This window comes from Carassius gibelio, chromosome B1 (genome assembly GCF_023724105.1).
Source record: "Carassius gibelio isolate Cgi1373 ecotype wild population from Czech Republic chromosome B1, carGib1.2-hapl.c, whole genome shotgun sequence".
Lineage (NCBI taxonomy): Eukaryota > Metazoa > Chordata > Actinopteri > Cypriniformes > Cyprinidae > Carassius > Carassius gibelio.
The window spans coordinates 8479267-8499530 of NC_068396.1; the positions used below are offsets into that span (position 1 = coordinate 8479267).

The 20264-nt window shown below is 36.2% G+C and overlaps 2 protein-coding genes across 2 annotated transcripts; one reads left to right on the plus strand and one right to left on the minus strand.

The window, feature by feature from the left end:
- The first annotated feature begins 952 nt into the window (after positions 1 to 952).
- LOC127949213 (cyclic nucleotide-gated channel rod photoreceptor subunit alpha) lies at positions 953 to 7809 on the plus strand. The gene is made up of 9 exons (XM_052546243.1): positions 953 to 1226; positions 2761 to 2922; positions 3040 to 3069; positions 3158 to 3322; positions 4706 to 4774; positions 4863 to 5054; positions 5154 to 5255; positions 5477 to 5583; positions 5691 to 7809. The coding sequence occupies exons 2-9, from the start codon at positions 2831 to 2833 to the stop codon at positions 7079 to 7081; spliced, it is 2148 nt and encodes a 715-aa protein (XP_052402203.1). The 5' UTR covers positions 953 to 1226; positions 2761 to 2830; the 3' UTR covers positions 7082 to 7809.
- A 1269-nt stretch (positions 7810 to 9078) lies between these two features.
- cfap221 (cilia and flagella associated protein 221) lies at positions 9079 to 20071 on the minus strand. Its single transcript, XM_052546256.1, has 24 exons — positions 19876 to 20071; positions 19618 to 19718; positions 19235 to 19321; positions 18907 to 19002; positions 18720 to 18820; positions 17728 to 17831; positions 17423 to 17582; positions 17119 to 17239; positions 16351 to 16480; positions 15485 to 15587; positions 15284 to 15371; positions 15116 to 15199; positions 14340 to 14435; positions 14088 to 14178; positions 13552 to 13649; positions 13253 to 13333; positions 12519 to 12626; positions 12230 to 12400; positions 11705 to 11863; positions 10276 to 10376; positions 10073 to 10168; positions 9868 to 9978; positions 9701 to 9748; positions 9079 to 9487 (listed from the first exon to the last, which is right to left on the minus strand). Exons 1-24 carry the CDS (start codon positions 20003 to 20005, stop codon positions 9361 to 9363), a joined length of 2592 nt encoding a protein of 863 aa, XP_052402216.1. The 5' UTR covers positions 20006 to 20071; the 3' UTR covers positions 9079 to 9360.
- Positions 20072 to 20264: the final 193 nt, after the last annotated feature.

The window sequence follows — 20264 nt, forward strand, 5'->3', positions numbered from 1 at the left end:
TGCTATGGTTTCCTAGGAATGCTTACAGGTTTATTGCACAAGCCATTAAGACTCAGTTTGAGGTTGGAGGACAGTGTAGAAAGCGTTAACAAAGATTAAAAGTGGACAAACTGTAGACCATCAACTTGGTAATAATGTTAGTCGCCATAAAGATAACAGTTTTTTAAATGCACAGAAAGTTTGTGAAAAGTGAAACATAGAAACCTTGCTACAACTTCTATTTGAGAATGCAAGACATCATGGGCCGCTGACCCTACTGCACCAAGTCCATTAACTGAAGCTGAGTTAGCATAATAAGCTCTGCTCAGACTATTTAACACATTCAGCTAACTGGTTTACGTTTCCAGAGCCCAACAAAGATTACTTTAGACAAGCATGTAGATTCATAATAACATAATCAACTAGCATTAATGAAAAGGATGATACTATAATGAAATGTATTATATATATTGATGGTGGTATGAGTAGCTATAACTTGAACTCATAAACTAATAGATCTAGGCTTAACGGCTAGGCTAACATTATAGAAGTCAGAGTAATCATAATCATCTAGCAAAAAATCCTAAAAGATTCCTGTTGGAATTAACTGGAACAAATCCTAGTGGATCCTGATGGGATTTTTCTTCTTAAAGGCTATAACCTCAGATTTCAGCACAGCACAAAAAGAAGTGTAAATCTTTTATAAGTTTTATAAAAATAATACATTTGACTCTAACAATCAAAGTGTAGGATTCAGTTTATCCTGTAGGATCTCATCTGACTCAGAGGGGATTCCATTATGATCACAGAATCCGGTAAACACAGGATTTTATTTATTTTACTATGTGCTGCGTTGTAAGACTCAAAAGTTCTGGACTCTAAAGTCTTTTAAAATGAGCATCCTCTCAGTGACAGAGTGTTATTATTGGACAGGTGGGGTGTGGGGAGGAGCAGCTGGGTGTTCTCCGCCAGCGCAGCCTAACCCTGTCACCTTTCCTGGCAGGTGCGCATGGAGACAGGGCAAGAGACGTGCCATCAGCTACTCAACAACTACTAACACTTCCTTTGGGTTCGACAGGATACCATTTTTTATTTTATTTATTTTTTATTTCTGCAACAATTCTCAAATCATGTGAATACTTCTTTTTTGTGGAATAAGATTTTGCTGTTGTGAAGAACAAAGTCCTGTGGAATAATTAGCAAATTGCCGGAGTTTATGCAGATCCTCAATAAACAGCCCAAGCAAAGTGAGTGTGATTCTGTCAAAGTATTTTCTCATTTCTTTTTGGGGCAGTTATTTAATTGCTTGTTAAATTCCCAGGCACATTGTTTTAACTCTATTTGTATTTATTGTTTGTCTGTTGTATTAGCTCATCAAATTTGATTTGGTCAAGCAGAGCTCCATGAGCCCGGATGTGATATAACATATAACAAGAAAAGGACGGTTCACTTTTTGCCTGTTTTCAGGGTAAAGTTTAGATAGGGAACAGATTTTGTCAGGAGTAAAAAGCGGGTTTCATAATTTAGAAAATCAGAGCATCAAGGTTTTCTCTGGTGTTTAGTAGTACGGTAACGGTAGCAGTACTTCTCAAGACGGGGTTTCTCTCTTTAATTGAAGTGCAGTGGGGAAATCGACAATCCGGAGTGGAGTTGCAACTGAGTGATCATGAAAACCTTAAAAAAAAGGAGAAATGTAGGCTAGAAATTTGACAATTTTTGTCTAAAATGTAAGCCATATGAATTACTTACAATGACAAAATTTAAATAGTTATAATTCCATTATAATGCACGTTTATTTTTTTCTTTGTACATATTCTATTATTTCATTTGGTGTTTTTAATATTTTTTATATCAAATTGTATATCGTCTACTCTAAAACAAATGTTTAAATGTATTCGTTCTTTGATTTGATTGTTTCAATGATTTCCCTGTTCTCTTTCTGTTTTTTGGGCAGGGCATCAAATGCCAAGTTTGCTTTCTTGGAAAGTTATGTTTATAGATCCGCACATGACAGTTAAACAGTCTGTCCAGCTTTTATTTTTCAGGCAGACCTGCTCAGTAGATTTTTCCGTTCACAGCTAAACTGTAGAATGTCAACTAGACTCTATGTGATATCTCAAGGAATTTTGAATTTTGTTGGTTTTGTAAGTTTTCATCTCTAACAGACTTCTCTCAGGTGGCCTTTTAGCAGGGCAACAAAATTAAAACACGGTTGGGACTTTAAAATAACAGCAACTGTTTGGTTAGAGGCATTGTTAGAATTGCTACATACAGTGCAAACAAATATTCAGTGAGGTTGAACTTTGAATGAGATGCTTCTCAAGTTCAAGCACTTGCAAGTTTGATCTTAGCATGTTTGGCTAAGGGAATCCCCAGTTATAGCACGCAGAAGGGAGAGAAGATCCATGTTTACCTACCCTGTCTTAGTAAGAAATGTCCTGTGCAAAACCACAGGCCCGTTTTGTCCTAAAACAGCTTATCTTCCTGGAAGACATCCCCTGATTCCACGAAGCATTTAGACTGCTGTGTATATTTATAGAGCAGACACTTGCATCCATTTGGCATGGGTCCATTATCCTTCTATCCTTTCTTAAAAAAGAACAAGGATTTATTTTGAATCTTTGTGAGACAAAAATGGTCAATGTGCAGCAGTGTGAAAACACACCACTTTAATACTGTAATTATGTTTATTTATAGATTCGAACATTGTTTGTGTCAGAATGGATAATAACCACTTTGCATGTGGAAGTACAATTGTCTACTAATGAAAGAACATTTCAGTTTTCAGGAGTGATTACCCAAAGGCTCCAGATGTGATCTAATTGCAGTGAATGGCCTAACAGGAAATAAAATGGCAAAAATCTGCACAGAACAATCGTTCCCCTCACAAAGATCCGCCTTCACTCCTGAACCAGCTATTGAATGGATCGAGAGAGGGGAAAGGTCAGGGGAGATGCCACACACATATGCCATCTACTTTGAACAATTCTCACATTCACGGCATGTCTGGCTACCATTTAATTCCAAGTATTTCATTTGGTATATTTGTCTCATTTCCAGTGATCAGCCTCCCCGTGGACTAATGGGCAGGTGATTTGATCTTTTGCTTTGTTGGAAATTTGAGGATTGTTTGTGCATTAAACGTGATTTTTATAAGTTATTGTACCTTCACTTTCAGGATGTCCCATTTCATCCTGTGGTTTGGAGGCCGATCCACCAAATGTGAAGCTTCAGAATGCAGTGATCCAGTTATGATAACAGAGGAGTCTGACTCTGAAGACATGCCAGAGGAAATAGATGCATCATGGGACAACAGAGGACAGGACCAACTGCACAAGAGGAAGTGAGTGAAAATGCAAGCATGTACACAGTGAGCAACCCCCACCAACACACACACAGACACACACACACACACGTGAAGCTTACACTCAAGAAAAAAAGAAGAAATTATTCAGATTTCAGATTATTCAGAAGTTTGCAATTGCAAAAATATGAAGTTGCTGATATTTATTTAGTCAAAGATGAAATTATGATAGTTTATTATGCGAATAAATGTGGTTTTTATAAATGTATAACATACTACTTGCATAAAATTCATATAAATATCAACTGTCACTATATGTTTCCCCATAATATGTCTTATTAAGATGATATTTAAAGGCTCTATAGTTTTAATTGTGGGAGAAAAACCTAATGCAGTGCACTACAGTGATGACTGAGAGATGTACAAATACACATTTCCCATAAACCTGATATAATCACACACACACACTTGTAGTAGATTGTATACAACAGGGTTTTCAGCAAATCATGCTGATAATTTAAAGGTCATTTGTGTATCAACTATGATAAAGGCTTCATAGGATTGAGCAAAGTTGAAATTAAATACAGCATTAAAGTAATGCATCATACATTTTGTTGTAGAGAGCAGGGGTTTTGAATCTTTTAGATGGCACAGACCCCCAAATATTATAATCCTCATGCAAGGTATCCCCATCCTAAAATGCAAAAAGACATCATATATACAGTCATACCCAAAAATATGGACATCCTTGGTAAATATGATCAAAGAAGGCTGTGAAAATTAATCTAATGATATTTCCCCCGATTTTAAATTCTTATTATCCAATGAAAGGTTCGATTTTTGTGATTTTATTTTACATTTCTACGGACCCTTTGTGTAGAGTATAGCTTTGCTTTTGTACTTTTGGTTTGTTACTGTGCAGAAGGTGTGACTTAATAAACTTAATATGCAGCTAATTATCAGAAATACTTGCAGAGCAAATGCAATCAGCTCTAATGTAATGCCCCGTGATCTGTAGTGAGATTAAGTGTATTTCTCAAGACAACAACAGAGGATGTGCTGGCAGTGACCTTATAATCCCCTGCTGTCTGCCACACACTCATTTCTCTGTCTTGCTACTTACCTGCTTGAATTTAACACACTGAAATGCATTATATAAAGCCCCACATTGTGCGGGCCCACAGAATCTGAAAACACATAGTTCCTCCTTGTTCATTTATTAAACATTTAGGTTAATTTGATAATGCTTTCAGCTACCAGTAAGAATGTAGTGTCCATTTAGGATATAATCCATTTAGGATATTAATATCTATGCCTGATAATAAGCCAAAAGGGGCCATGCTTTTACATCATTTATTTTAGTATTTCATATTTTATCTCTAATCAAACTACAGGAATAAAACAATATTGTTGTCTTCACAGTTTCAACAACAATGCAAATCAGTGGCCTCTTGCTACACTGAATATGAACAACTGCAACAATACAGATGAGTATGTGAGAAAGTTAAATATTGTTACATGTTATAGGTACATTCTGTGATTTGCTACCTTCTAAATAACAATTATCATTTTAATGCAGCAAAAAGGATGACAGGGAGATAAAGAAAGATGATAAGAAAGAAGAACCAAACAAGGATGAGAAGAAAGATGAAAAGAAAGAGGAGAAGAAAGATGAAAAGAAGGATGAGAAAAAAGATGAAAAGAAGGATGAGAAAAAAGATGAAAAGAAAGATGAGAAAAAAGATGAGAAAAAGAAGGAAGAGGAGAAACCGTGAGTATTTTTACTCAATTTAAAGGCAAATAAATGTAGTTATGTATTCAGTCCAGAACTTAGTAAATGTGTGTTCTTTTTTAATTTTTTTTAATTTAGAAAACACGTTTGGATTATTGATCCAGCGACAGATATGTACTATCACTGGTTGACCATTGTAGCGATACCAGTCTTCTACAACCTAATGATGCTTGTTACCAGGTAAATTTATATTTTAGCTTGGGAGATATTTTAATTTTATAATATTACCATAAAACAACTATTAATAAATAAGCAATTATATTTAATTATTAATTCTAAATATGAATTATTTAAAATAATAAGAACATTACAGCTTATTATCAAACAAACAAGAAAACTATATGCAGAAATATATTTAAAAAAATGATCTTGTGTTATTGTTTTATTTTAATTTTAAACAGAGCCTGTTTTAATGAACTGCAAGATGATTACACCATCTTATGGATAGTTTTGGACTATTCATCCGATGTCATCTACTATATGGACACATTTGTGAGATCAAGAACAGGTTAGATTATTAGTCACTGTTTGTGTTCACTTAGTCATATACAATCACTGCTATACAGGGACAAAACATTTTGTAAATTGTACATGACAACTAAATTGTTTTGACAGGTTTCTTGGAGCAAGGCTTGCTAGTAAGAGAATCTAAGAAGCTTTGGGAACGCTACAAAAAGTCGCCACAATTCAGATTTGATTTGATCTCCATGATACCAACAGACATATTAATGCTAAAAGTGGGTTACAACAATCCAGAACTAAGATTCAACCGGCTTTTCAAAATGGCTCGTCTTTTTGAGTTCTTTGACCGTACTGAAACCAGAACCAACTTCCCAAACATCTTCCGAATCAGCAATCTCGTCCTGTACATCCTAATCATCATCCACTGGAACGGCTGCATCTTTTTCGCCATCTCAAAGACAATCGGTTTTGGCTCAGACACTTGGGTTTATCCCAACATCAGCGACCCCGAGTTCGGCCGCCTTGCCAGGAAGTACATCTACTGCTTGTACTGGTCCACTCTTACGCTCACAACCATTGGAGAAACGCCACCGCCTGTCCGAGACGTTGAGTATTTATTTGTCGTCTCTGATTTTCTCATTGGTGTGCTCATTTTTGCCACCATCGTTGGTAATGTCGGTGCCATGATTTCCAACATGAATGCATCCCGCGCGGAGTTCCAGGCCAAGATTGACTCCATCAAGCAGTACATGCAGTTCCGAAAGGTCACCAAAGATCTGGAGGCCCGTGTCGTGAAGTGGTTCGATTACCTTTGGACCGAACAGAAGACCTGCGATGAAAAGGAAGTGCTCAAGAACCTCCCAGACAAGCTCAAGGCAGAGATCGCCATCAATGTGCATCTGGAAACCCTTCGGAAGGTGCGTATTTTCCAGGACTGTGAAGCAGGTCTTCTTGTTGAGCTTGTCCTTAAACTTCAACCACAGGTTTTCAGTCCAGGCGACTACATTTGCAAGAAGGGAGACATTGGGCGGGAGATGTACATTATCAAAGAAGGCAAACTAGCTGTGGTGGCAGATGATGGTGTCACGCAGTTTGTGGTGCTCAGCGATGGCGCTTACTTCGGTGAGATCAGCATCCTCGGCATCAAAGGAAGTAAAGCCGGTAACCGCAGGACTGCTAACATTCGTAGTGTGGGATACTCAGATTTGTTCGCGCTCTCGAAAGATGACCTAATGGAGGCGTTAACCGAGTACCCAGAAGCCAAAAAGGCACTAGAGGAGAAAGGTAGGGCTATTCTGATGAAAGACAATCTCATTGACGAGGCTGCAGCCAATGCTGGTGCAGACCCGAAGGATCTGGAGGAAAAGGTCACTGTAATGGAGACCAATCTAGATGTGATGCAAACCAAATTTGCTCGTCTTATGGCAGATTGGACATCCAGCCAGAACAAGATCAAACAGAGGATCGCCAACATGGAGGCCCGAGTGAAGACTCTTAGGCAGGAGGATTTGTCCGAGGTCGTGGAGGATAAGAAGGACAAATAGTTCTATATCAAAATAGTCTGACTTCACACTATGTCACAGGATTACTGATTCCACATTTACCCATATAGAGGAAACTGGCATCATTTGAGTGGAATTGCTTGATCTCAAAGTAGTACAGCACAGCAGCAACATGTACTATTTATAGATGTTTCAGTCAGAGACTTGGCATTTCACAAGACCTAAATCTAATTTGTGAAGGCGTGTAAACAATGACAGATCAGACAGTTTCAGCCTCACTAATGCAGGGTTTTCTTAAAGTAATTTCAGACAATGCAACAAGAACATCCTTCTGTTTTGGGGCATTTTGGTTCCTGATGCTGTCGCTATTAAGTATCGCAGTGTCTGAATTTCAGGTAGAGTGATTCCTAAACTGAATTTTAGGAGGGTTATTGTGCAGCTATACTCTCTGTGAGATGTCAAGTTGCAAGTAAATAAACACAAAATCCTTCTGTTTTGTTGCAATTTTTTAAGTTCTCAGGAATTGCTGCTAAGCTTTGTCTGCAATATCAAAAACCAATATTATCTCCGATATCAAAGCTTTGCTTTCATTGAGTAAGTATGAATACCAAAGCAGAACATCTTGTAATGTGATAAAATTAAAGTTTATTTTTAACATGAGAATAAAATGGAGGGCCCCCGGTTCTTGTATGTATATTTTATTTCATTCAGCTAATGAAAAATTGTATATGTGCTGGATTAAATAAAAAATATTAGAGAAATTTTCCTAACATTGTGTCCTCTGCGAATTGATTTGTGGGGGAAAAGATCTACAAGTCATCCTTACTGTGCAGTCTTTTGTGGGCAAGATCCTGTTCAGACTTGCCCCTAATGTGACAATCTATGACTTCAGTGTGGTTTTTCCATGGGGGCTGGTAGCCCAACAATTACACCTACCAAACGTTAAAGGGTAGTTAAGGAGCTGTGCTGGAAATGCAAACGTCGCAGGACTGACTCCTGAGAGGAACACAGAGAAACTGACTTGACAAGAAATGAGTTATCAGCATTTAAGTATAGTTTCACATCTACAAGACGTTTTACTATTATTAAGTTATATTCAGTTTTAAACTACTCTAGTAGTATATTGGTCACAGAAGTTATTCAATCAGGCTTATTTAAAATGGATTTAATTATTTATTTGTAATGCAATGTAATGTAAATGTTTGTTTTTCCAGGTCCAGAGATTTGAGAGTCGGTTATGGAAAGCAGCTGAGATGCAGCACCATTATTATTACAAGAACAGCTTGTAATGCAAATGATATGACAGATATCAGGTGTCAACCTACCATGAACTTTGTGCAATGCAGGGTGATAATTAAGCTGCCTTTTCTCCCTCTTTCCCCAGGGACAAAAATCAAGCAGCGGTTTGCTATTGTGAGGTAAATGTGGAGGTGAGAGCAGCGCAGCAAAACTGTTGTGGATGAGAGATTGTCAGACAGAATAGACTCGGGCTGGCATTTGCTTGAGTGCACAGCAGGCCGTGTAAAATGAAATCTAATCCCTCCTTATCTTCCTAATAATCAGCCTCTCACAGAATCTAATGACAGAAGAAAATGCTGGATTATGTTGTCTTGTTGGTAAAAATATCTTTTGGGGGGGGGGGGGGGGGTACATATTTTACGAGCATTATTATGTAAAATGTATTAAAATAACAAATATATTTGGCAAAAACTTGGAATACACACCCTACTGAGGACTGCTGTTATTAAAGCAAAAAAAAAAAAAGTAAAAATGTATCAAATTTTTCCAGTTTGACGTGATATTATGCTCATCTAATTTGAAACGAATATATATATATATATATATATATATATATATATATATATATATACCTAACATATAGTTACTTATAGTTATAACATATAGTTAATCACTACACTTAATATTTTATGATTTAAAAAAATAATATTATGATGTAAATCTATATTAAAATGTGTAAAATATATTAAAGTGTATAAGAATTAATATCAAATAGATAATAAAGAAAATGGGTTTAGAAAAAAATATTTAATAGAACTCATGAAAAAAGGAAGATCCCATACAAATATTGATCATGAAATCTGGTTCTGAATGTACAGTTGCTGAGTTTCATGTGTCAGACATTTAATGCCATCTGGTGGCTTGTCACTGTATTTTGCTAAAGTCTGCAGGTTTACTTGCGCTAGCACTGCATTTCACTAGCCATTGCATTGTTCTAGTTGTGCTTATTAACAGAATATGTACATACAACATTTAATTATGAAAGAATTACTAAAGCATGAAGGCACACATAGATAAAAGTGCTATTTACTGTCACATGATGAAGCACAGCTGACTCTGCCTGTAGATTTCAATTCTTTTAATCTGGCCAGCACTTTTGGTCCCAGTCTGTTGCTCTGTGTTGACGCCAACGGCTGCTCGCGGGTGTCTCTGAGATCAAAAGAGAGGAAGAAACTTTATCTCACCTCACAACCTGAACAACAAGGCAAATAATGTGCTGGAATCAACTTCCCCTACATGCCAGAACTGCAGAACAGACATAAAACTGCCCTTTTACTTTATTGCTTATACTTCAGCAATCACCTGATCTATATGAAGATTATTTGCTACAACATTTGAAAAGATTGAAGTGATGGATCTTACCTCAAGGCTGTTTCTGCAGATTCGACTGTTGCAACTGGAGTTCTGAGACTTGCAGACAAAAAGATTACGTTTAGGTTTGTAATCATTCAGACATCAACCTCAACATAACCATGATAAACACAAGTCAATTATCAAGTCTCAATGATATGATAACCCATTGCACTGACCCATTGACTTCATCCCGATCCTCTTTAATAGATGTAGCTGAAGCTCTCTCAGACAGACCGAACTCTGCCTCAACCATCTCAGGAGTGAGACGAAGATCTGAGCTCTCGGACCTGTCAGAAATCAAACCATCATGAGTCTGGAAATGCTGTGACAAGCAATCAAAGGCGGAGGGGTTATTGAAGCTGGTGGCTAAACTGTATTTACACTCCAGCTTGAATCTCATCTCTGATGCTGTCGGGCAGATCCTGAAGAGGCAGAGGAGCCTCCACAGGCAGCAGGACCATATCGAAGGGGTCAGACCTAGAGAAAAAAGAGTTTTGCAACAGTTGGACTTGTTTTATTGCATGTGTAAATAAACCCTAGTGTGTAACTGAGAGAGTGTGTGTGTGTGTGTGTCTAGTACTTACACATAAGGGACGCAGTCGCCTCTTACAGTCGAAAAACTGGATAAAGTGCTCAAGGCCACAGAGGGAAACTTCTTCCATGTCATAATTCCTTTGATAATATCCTACAATTTATATTTTATGTAAATGCATATAGGATTTACAAATATTTTTTCTTAAAGGGGTCATATGATGCAATTTAAATTTTTCCTTTCTCTTTGGAGTGCTACAAGCTCTTGGTACATGAAAAAGATCGGTAAAGTTGCAAAGACCGAAGTCTCAAATGCAAAGAGATATTCTTTATGAACGTTAAGACTGCAACGCCCTCCTAAAACTACACATTTAAACACACCCTCACATATCTATGTCACTATGTGGAAATATTTGCATAATGCCGCCCAAATGTTCACACAAAGAAAGGCGGCGTGGTTTCAGTAACTGCAGTAAGTGTTGAAGCAGCCATGTCAGGGAGATGCTGTGTTTCTAGGTGAAAGCAAAAGCACTTTATATGGCCTTCCGAAAGTAGGTGCATTCAGGAGTCTTTATGATTACTTAAAACAGAACAGGAACACATTTTATGGATGACTGATTGTGAACCTAGGTGTTCAGGTGCTTCTAGCTGCTGTAAGTATGTTTTGTTATTAATTTTAAGTAATTGCTATTGAATGTTTAAATGCTGAGTTTTATATGTGTGTGTGTGTGTGTGTGTGTGCGGGGGCATGTGAGAGAGAGAGAGACAGGGTCACACAGTGCAGTCAGTGGTCTTAACCATCCGTGGCTTGTGTACTACAAACACATACGAGCTTCATAACTGTGTCTGTTACGCGACTCTGTTAACCTTTCAGGCTTGAACTGATGGTAAAACTAAGGACATTATTAACATTATTATTACATTTATTTTGAAAGATGAAGCTACCTACAATAATGTACAGCATTTGAAAAAGAATGTGTTTTATGGACATTAAAGCATGTCAACATATATTGTTACAACAAATACACAAAATAATGATCTTTAAAAAAGCATCATATGACCCCTTTAATAACATTAAATAAATAATAAAAGACCTCAAACACTACATTGCTCTATTCTTTTTTTATTCTGTTTTCTTTTTATTTATATTATTTAAAAAATGCTTGCTACTGTACATGTAATGAGTTAACATGAATTAAGCAAACTGAGACGTGTTATAGCACTTGTATATCATTGCTCTTTTGTTGATGTTGATTGTTTGCATTATCTTCATTTATAGGTCACTTTGGATAAAAGTGTCTGCTAAATGACTAAATGTAAATAAAACAAATAATTCCAGGCCTGGATGCTAATGATTTCAGACAGTAATAGTGGCAGCTATGATATAAAACTTCATTTTAAAGTCACACTGATAGTTTTTGTGAAACTGTTTCAAACTGTGATGTGCGTAAATGTCTCTTTCTGTAAAAATTTACAACAAACCTTTCTATCCAGAAATTTCTTCTGTGTTGGAGGGAGATGCACACCCACTACATCGCCTTTAGGGATGGTGTATCGTGGCAGTGGACACAAATGAAAGTCCAGATCACACTCCAGGTAAAGCGGAGCTGGTTTAAAGGCATAAACATGTGGTGCAGGATTCTAAATGAAAATAAAGATAACATTAATTCATTAAGATGGCCATTTTCAATGTCTTGCATAAAATAATAATTCAAAACTTTTTACATGAAAAAAAAAAAAAAAAAAAAAAAAAAACTACAGAACCGACAGGCTATATATACTTTGTTGCAATGTTATTTTAACACATTATTATGAGTTTTTATAAAACTTATATATATATATATATATATATATATATATATATATATATATATTTTTTTTTTTTTTTTTTTTTTTTTTTATTATTATTTTTTTTTACGTTTTTTATTTCATTTAACAATAATAACCTAGTTTTATTCAGAGTATATGAACATGATCATGGTATGATTATGGACTCAAAAACCATACAAAGATCTGGAGAGGGTGGGCGCTGGGTGGTCTGAGGAGTGCTTCAGGTGCACTGAAACTAAGTGTGGGACCTAAATCCTGAACTGATCCATCATCTTCCTCTTGTTTCTTATCATCCTCATCTTCACTGAAATCTACAGCTGTACATGTCACCAGAGGCAACAACTCATCCTATTAAAACACAATAATTAGATTTGCTTACAGACTTATTTTTGATACAAACTTTGAATTGCAAAATAAAAAAATTAAACAACTTTAATGACTAAAAGTAACACAAACGCATGTTTACCTGTGCTCCAGTACGTAATGTCCTACTCACATCAGCAGGAATGAATGCTGCTGCTGCATCATAGACAGATAAAGGCTGATAACCCATCAGTTTGTAACGCTGGGGGACCTTAAGAAAAGATGTGCAATTCCCAAAGAAATTAATATTTGTTTCTGTTAAAGGGGCAATTTCATGTTTTTAAATGGATCTCAAAAATATTATGAAATGTAGAAATAAAGGTGATAGTTCACCTAAAAAAAAAAATACAAAAATATTTAGAAAATGTCTCAGCTTTTTTCATTTGTTTGTTTGTTTGTTTTGCCCATACAATGGAAGTCAATGGGAACCAAAACTGTTTGGTTACCAGGATTCTTCAAAATACTTTCTTTTGTGTTCCACAGAAAAAACAAAGTCAGACAGGTTTGGAATGACTTGAGCGCGTAATTGACATAATTTTCATTTTTGAGTGAGCTATTATTTTAAATATTATTTAGAACTATTCTCAGCACCATTTTGGATAAACTACTGGCTTTCATGTGGCACTTCCTGTTTTTTCTTTGTGGTTTGCCACTTAACCATCCACACACACGTAAGAACATCTCTCACGTATATTCCGCAAATTAAGACATTTCACATAACCACATTTGACATTTCAAGCCACTTACAGTAATTCAGGAATTTTAGGAAAGATTATAAGTAAAAAAAATTCCCTATCAGAAGGTGAAGGAATGGGAAAAAGCACTTTCTTCTTGTACCTTTAGACTGAATAATGGAACCGTGAATTTCATATCCGCTTCAGGCATTCTGACGGGAACATGCCTCAATGCATCCACAGCCTGAAAACCACAGCACAACTTCATCCTCAACAACACGAAATATGCCCTGATATTACCCATCTCAAATGTTGAACTGAAACTTTTTATTTAAACTAAATTAACCCCTTAAGATTCTATTTACAGTTACTGAAAAGAGTTTTGTTGTAAAACCCCAATTATAAAGTATATCAGAGTTACAGTACATAAGCTCTGCTCAATAACCATAAGCAGTCTCTCACAAGTTCATCATCTTGGTCATCAGGTGTGAATGTATTGAAGGTGAAGGGCAGAAGTTTTTCTGGTGTCAGTGTAAAAAGACATGGCTTCTCATCCCCATCTACAACAAATCAACAGAAGAATGTTTGAAATCTATTGATATGGCTGTTGAAAAGACTGGGGAAGGCAAGATTTTTTACTCTCTTAGGCTCACCAAGGCTTTCTATTTGAATATATTTTCAAATGTAATTTATTCCTGTGATGGCAAAACTAAATTTCATCAGTCATTGCTCCCGTCTTCAGAAATCTTGCTGATGCTGATTTGGTGTTAAAGAAAAATGCCTTATATTATCAATGTTGAACATTTTTTTTGAGGCAGCCATGATTTTTCAAGACATTTTGTAAGGATTGTTTGATGAATAGAAACTTCAAAAGAACAGCATTTATTTGAAATAGATTGCTTCTGTAAACATGTAAAAGTCAATACTCTCACTTTTGAATCTAATGTGTGCTTATTGAATACAAGAATTAGTTTCTTAAAAGAACAATCCAGACTCGCCTGATAATTTGTCTCCCCGTAGACTCCTGGTGTTGCGAACAAGCTTTCTTAGTGACACCAATCTCTTGTTCATACGACATTGAAGAACAACCTCAATTAAACAAAACATAATGTAGCATTATTATACTTATTAGTACAGTCAAGCATTTTATTTACAAGCACTGATAATCAGCACAGTGAGTGGTAAACAAGCATCGCAGTAATGTGTTAAATAATAGTTTAATGTCATTCAAATTAAATTAACAATGTCACCTTTCGAGCAGCCTGCTGGAAGATTCTGAGCGCTCTCTGCCTGACCTCCAGCAGGCCAGTGCCATAGCTGCTGAAAACAGCAGTGCATTCTGGGAACTGTAACAGAGAGCTGGTCAATAAGTCTAAAAGATATGAATTTTAAAAATAATGACTGGAGCAAATGTTAATGCTTACATGCGAAGTTGCGAACAGTGCTGTATGTGACATGCAATTTCATGATATAATCTTATCATACTTTCTTCTACATATTCGAAACTACCGTATTTTTCGGACTATAAGTCACACCTGAGTATAAGTCGCATCAGTCCAAAAATACGTCATGATGAGGAAAAAACCATATATAAGTCGCACCGGACTATAAACCACATTTATTTAGAACCAAGAACCGAGAGGAAACATTACCGTCTACAGCCGCGAGAGGGCGCTCTATGCTGCTCAGTGGTTGACTACAGGATCACTGAGCAGCATAGAGCGCCCTCTCGTGGCTGAAGAAGGTAATGTTTTCTCTTGGTTCATTTCTCTTGGTTCATGTCAAATTAATTTTGAAAAATAAGTGGCACCTGACTATAAGTCGCAGGACCAGACAAACTATGAAAAAAGTGTGACTTATAGGCCAGAAAATACGGTATGTATTTTTCCCACCATCAGTACATACAGCAATAAGTAGGCAAACTGGGACACAAGCTACATCAAAGTTACATGCTATAATCATGACTTCAATAATAAAGATGCTAATTTATTCAAATATTTCAATTTCACACTATCATGTACTGTACCTGTCCAACATTTCGCAAAACTCGCCGTGAGGAAAGTTTAGTTGAAGATCTTGAAGAGGCCACCGACTCACCGCTGTATTTTAGCTAAAATTCACATGAAAAGCATGAGTGTTCAGTGGAAAGTGGCACAAAATGGTCAAAGTGAATTAAACCAATACACTGGCTTACTTTGTATGCAGCAAGAGCCTCATCTTGCTCCTTCAAAATTTGAAGTTTATGGTCTATTGCACATGGTTCATCACCCAGATCAACTTGCCTACGGATAAAACACACTAGTTTTGAAGGTTTTCTAGTTCACTATATAATATTGTTGGTAAACTCAGAATATCTATAAGTCATATGTTATATAAATCACATGGAGCAACAAACCAGCACATATGTTTGGCTTTCTGCTCTTTTTGTTGGACCTTCTTTAAAAATGCGGCTTCTTTCATCTCTCTTGTCTGGTCTGCAACCTTGGTATAAGACATGGCTTCAACAAATAAAAAACACAGGTATACACAGAATTAAATAACTGTGATCTGTGGTCACGTCGATTTATATTTGATTACAAATCCAATCCAAATCTGTTCATGTACAGTACGGTTTCAAATCTGATTAAATCGTTAAAATTGGATTTTGGTGTATCAGCCGTAATAAGCTTATAAGGTTTTTTGTTATTCAGGATATATAACATATTTAACATCATACACACCACATTGGGTAAGAAATGTTGATTTTTTCTTTTTAACTCCACTGCTGTCATCAGATTTTACTAGAATTACATACAGAGTTATGACTCTGGTGAGGGCAGCACAAAATAAAGTGGCACATGTGAGCTCAAGAATGGCCTCAGAAGTCAAGAAAAGCACCACAGCAAAAGGCCATTTTCAGGTTGGGTAACTTGCAAAAGGGTCATGTAATTTGGAGACTATAAAATGGTGCACTATTTATTATTATCTAAGCTCCAGTGTGCTGAAAGGACCAGATTAGACCAGCATCCATTTCCATGCTGGTCTGAGCACGTTTTTGCTTTTAAATGCAGGTATAATGCTGGTGGACCACCATAACTCTTTGTCTTTTGTAGGAACAACATAGCTTGTTGAAGCTGGCTGTCCAATGCCAGTTTAAAAAAAAAGGGTGAAGACATCAGCATTTCAAAACGCAGATATCGAGCCTTTGCCAAACTAATTTCCAGGGTTTTAGGTCTTAACATGCACCCCGGAGGCCCTCTGAATGAGAAATGGTGTTCGTACCCTCCCGAAGCTCCTTGTATCTAATTTTGTCTTGTGGCTGGAGAAGCATTTTAACCAGTCCTGCACGTGTGGTGACATCTGGGGTGGAAACCTGCAGTTGAGGATCAGGTTTGGTCTTCTTCTTGCTGCCCTGTAAGAGTAAAAAAAATGTACAGTTTGTATGATTAATCACTTTATGACTGCTGCATGACAGTTCAACCAGAAGAAATGCTTTAATTTTTCTATGTACAAACATTATTATTATTACCAACACTCATCATTTCATTATATATATTTTAATCTGATTTACTATAACTGTATTATAGAAATTGTAATATAGAAATGACTTTAAACAATACCACAGCTAAAAGCTTTGCTGGTTTATAAGTGTAATTGTGTGTGTGTTTTCCACATTTGATGGCTGGCAGGGTATCAATTCAAATTCAATTCAGGAAGCTCAGTGTGCAAACAACAAAATTAAATTAGTAATTCAGTCTCACACAAACCTCTCAGCTACTGTTTTTTAATGGGCAGAAATGCAATTGACCTCAGCTAATTCAAATTCCTGTATTTGATCAGCTTAAAAGTTTTCAGACCCTGTTGTAAAAAACACTGTGTTTTCTGTTCTGGGTGCAGGTTGTCTTGCTCTGCTGCATAGACCAATATTTTTGCTGGCAAACAGCATGGCTTGGCTTGTCCTCCAGCTAGAGCAGCACCAACCCATCACAAAAACACACTGTGATTGAAGCTGATCTTTCCAAAATTGGAGTAATAGAAGTTTCAGATTACCTTCTCCAAGGAGGCAGCCGTTTTAAATTTATGATGGGATGTAACGGCCGGAGATTTTCCTTCAGATGTCTTCCGCTCTTCACCAAAACGATCACCATCCTCAACATTTCCATCAGATTTACTGAGGCACAGAGAACACAAACGCCATGATTGTTTGTGCAATAGCATCTAAACTTAGATATTTACATTACATTTTACATTAAGGATGTTGCTATGTGGTTGCTAAAGTGCTATGAGTGTTTTAGCATATTGTTTTTAAGTATACTGCATTGTAATCTTTAGCTTTATTTTTTCTGTGTATTACCTGATCAGCAGGAATGGAGATGAGGAACCCGTCACTGTGAAGATGACAGGTTTAGAGTTGAACTGAGAGATGACCAGCTGTAATGTGATATCAGCTGTACCGTATTGCAGAGGTGTAAATGTCACTTTTAACACGGTGTTTCCATTTGCTGGAATAATCCCTGATTAACATGGGGATAACACAAGTACAGTAAGTAAAATCTACTGTAGTGGTATTTATTTGATCACCAAGTAGTAGTATGCCTTTATACTGGTTCACATTGCTCTCTGACAGCAGATATGTCAAATGTGAAGGAATCTGGTTACCTGACAGTGGTTTTACAGTGAAGGCCTTATGGGGCTGAAGGCAGTGCACTTGGAACTCGAAGTCTATTGGACAACTGCAGCTAAGTGGAATCACATGACTGAAACTATAAAAGCAAAAGAAAGTCATATATTTTCACATTTTCATTTAAACATCAACAGAGGGAAAAATAACTAAACATGTCTTTCTTTATCATATAATTTCCATCTTCTTTATTATGTTTACTATCATTTAAAAATTGAAGTGAGTGTTTTTGAATGTCCCTTAAAGGAACACTCCACTTTTTTTGGAAAATAGGCCTTTTTTCCAACTCCAATTAAACAGTTGAGATTTACTGTTTTACTTTTCATTTTCCGTTGGTCTTAGTACAGGATGTAACTACAGAAGAGTCAAGTTTTAAATAGGAATAGTATAGAAACTATTTGGTCATTTTTGAGCGGGATGCTAATGGTCTAATCAGATTCAATGATCTATGCTATAGGATAAAAGTGCTACCGCCAGACCCTGATCGGCTGAATGGATTCAAAAACTGTAAAACTCAACTGTTTAACTCTAGGGGAGTTGGAAAATGAGCCTATTTTGTGTTCCTTTAAGCTCACCAAGGCTGCATTTATTGGATCAACCTACAGTAAAAACAGCAATAAAGTTAAATAATACTAGAATTCAAAATTTTCATATATTTTAAAACATAATTTATTCCAATGAAGGCAAAGCTGCAATTTTCTGCAGCCATTATCGCAGCCTTAAGTTAAAAAAACAAAAATATTCAAAAATATATATTTTTTGTAACATTGTAAAAGTCTTGTGGTCACTTTTTATCAATGTAATGCATCCTTGCTAACTAAAAGAAAAAAAAAAAAATAATCATACTGACACCAAACTCCTGAACAGTAGTGTATATACACTCATAAATCATATAAAATTTTATAACAAAAATGTTAACATACAGTTATTTTACACATATTATTTGTGTAATATGTTTTTCATTGCATACCTCTGCCCAAGTGGCACTGGGGGAAGACTAATGTGAGATGGGATGTGAAGATCATTGATAACAGGATATGCATGAACAGGAACCAGTAAGTTCTCCTCACCCTGAAAACCATACAAACACACACACAGGTTACAGCTGTTCTAAGTCCTGTCAGAATTTGCATGTGCAGATGAAAACATGTTCTCACCTTGCAGTGAATCCTTATGTTATCAGAAAAGTAACGCCACTCATCTGGCTGGAAGTGCACTGTAACAGTGTAAGCCAGACCCGGAACCAGTCGGCACTGCATTCAAAAAAGGAATACCATCTTAATGGTCCTAAAATTACCTTTATTTACTTTATGATAAATATAATGTATTTATAAAAAAATAATAATAATATTTAGCCCAAACATTTTCATCACGTATTAATCAATTCACCTTTGCTGAGCTCCAAAACTAAATAATTAGGAACATTATATACATTTTTTATTGCAGGTCTGTAAAAGTAATGTTTGAAAGCAGGTTAATGGTTACCTTTTTGGTGTACTTAATTTGGAAATGCTTTGTCAAAGGAGGTAAAATGTGGACACCGAGTACCTCTGAAGAGACATTGACAAGTTTCTAAGGAAAAAAACAAACAAAAAAAACAACAACAACAAGTTTTTGTCATTACATCATACTTCCTCCCATTTTCTTCCTCTTTTGTAATGTTTTTTTCAGTTACAACCCATGAGATTTTTCCCTCAGACTGCAGAGTACTGTCCACGCAAATTTGGATTCTCCAGTGAAATCTTTAGCAATAGTAAAAATGTTTTTTTTTTTTTTTTGTCTGTAACATTAGCCATGTAAACATTCCACAAAACTTTTCACACCAAAAATGAATTCTATTTCTTTTTAGCAAGAAGTGAAAAACCAACCAGACTCTTCCTGTAATCTTTTCCTACTTCAAAGCCACTGAAATGCAGTTCTAATGGTTCGGCCTGAACTACACCATTACTCTTCAGTTTGGCAAACACCCCTAAAAGATAAACATACAAAGACAAATGATACAACAATGTAAAATAAAATAAAAAAATCTATTTTTATAAGAGCAGAAATGTTGGTGGCCTGTTAGAAACTAAAAGTCTGAGGTTTAAGAAACATAAAAAAAAAAGTACAAAAAAAAGTGGTCTTACTAGTTTCAAGTAGGTGATGGGGGACATTTCCACTCTTTCTGGTGTCCTCCAGCAGCTGGCTGAGAGGAAGCAGGTTTTTCTTCTTTACGCTCCTGGAGAAGGTCTCAGGGGCAGAATGAACCACCTCCATGACAGCTGGACTTCACAGAAATTCTTGATCATAACAAATAATCCACACCTATGAGCGGATAGTTGACGTGCCATTCAAGCAACATCCTTCAGTGTGACATTCAATTCTTTGTATTGTACTATTGTGAACAATATTTTTCACATTTCTTGTAGAATTATTATAAATGCAGTTCTGATGTGCTCACATTAACTCAAAAGTCTAATGTTACATGTGATATTTTACTTTATGCATTCACATACACTTTAACCTTAGGTCTTGA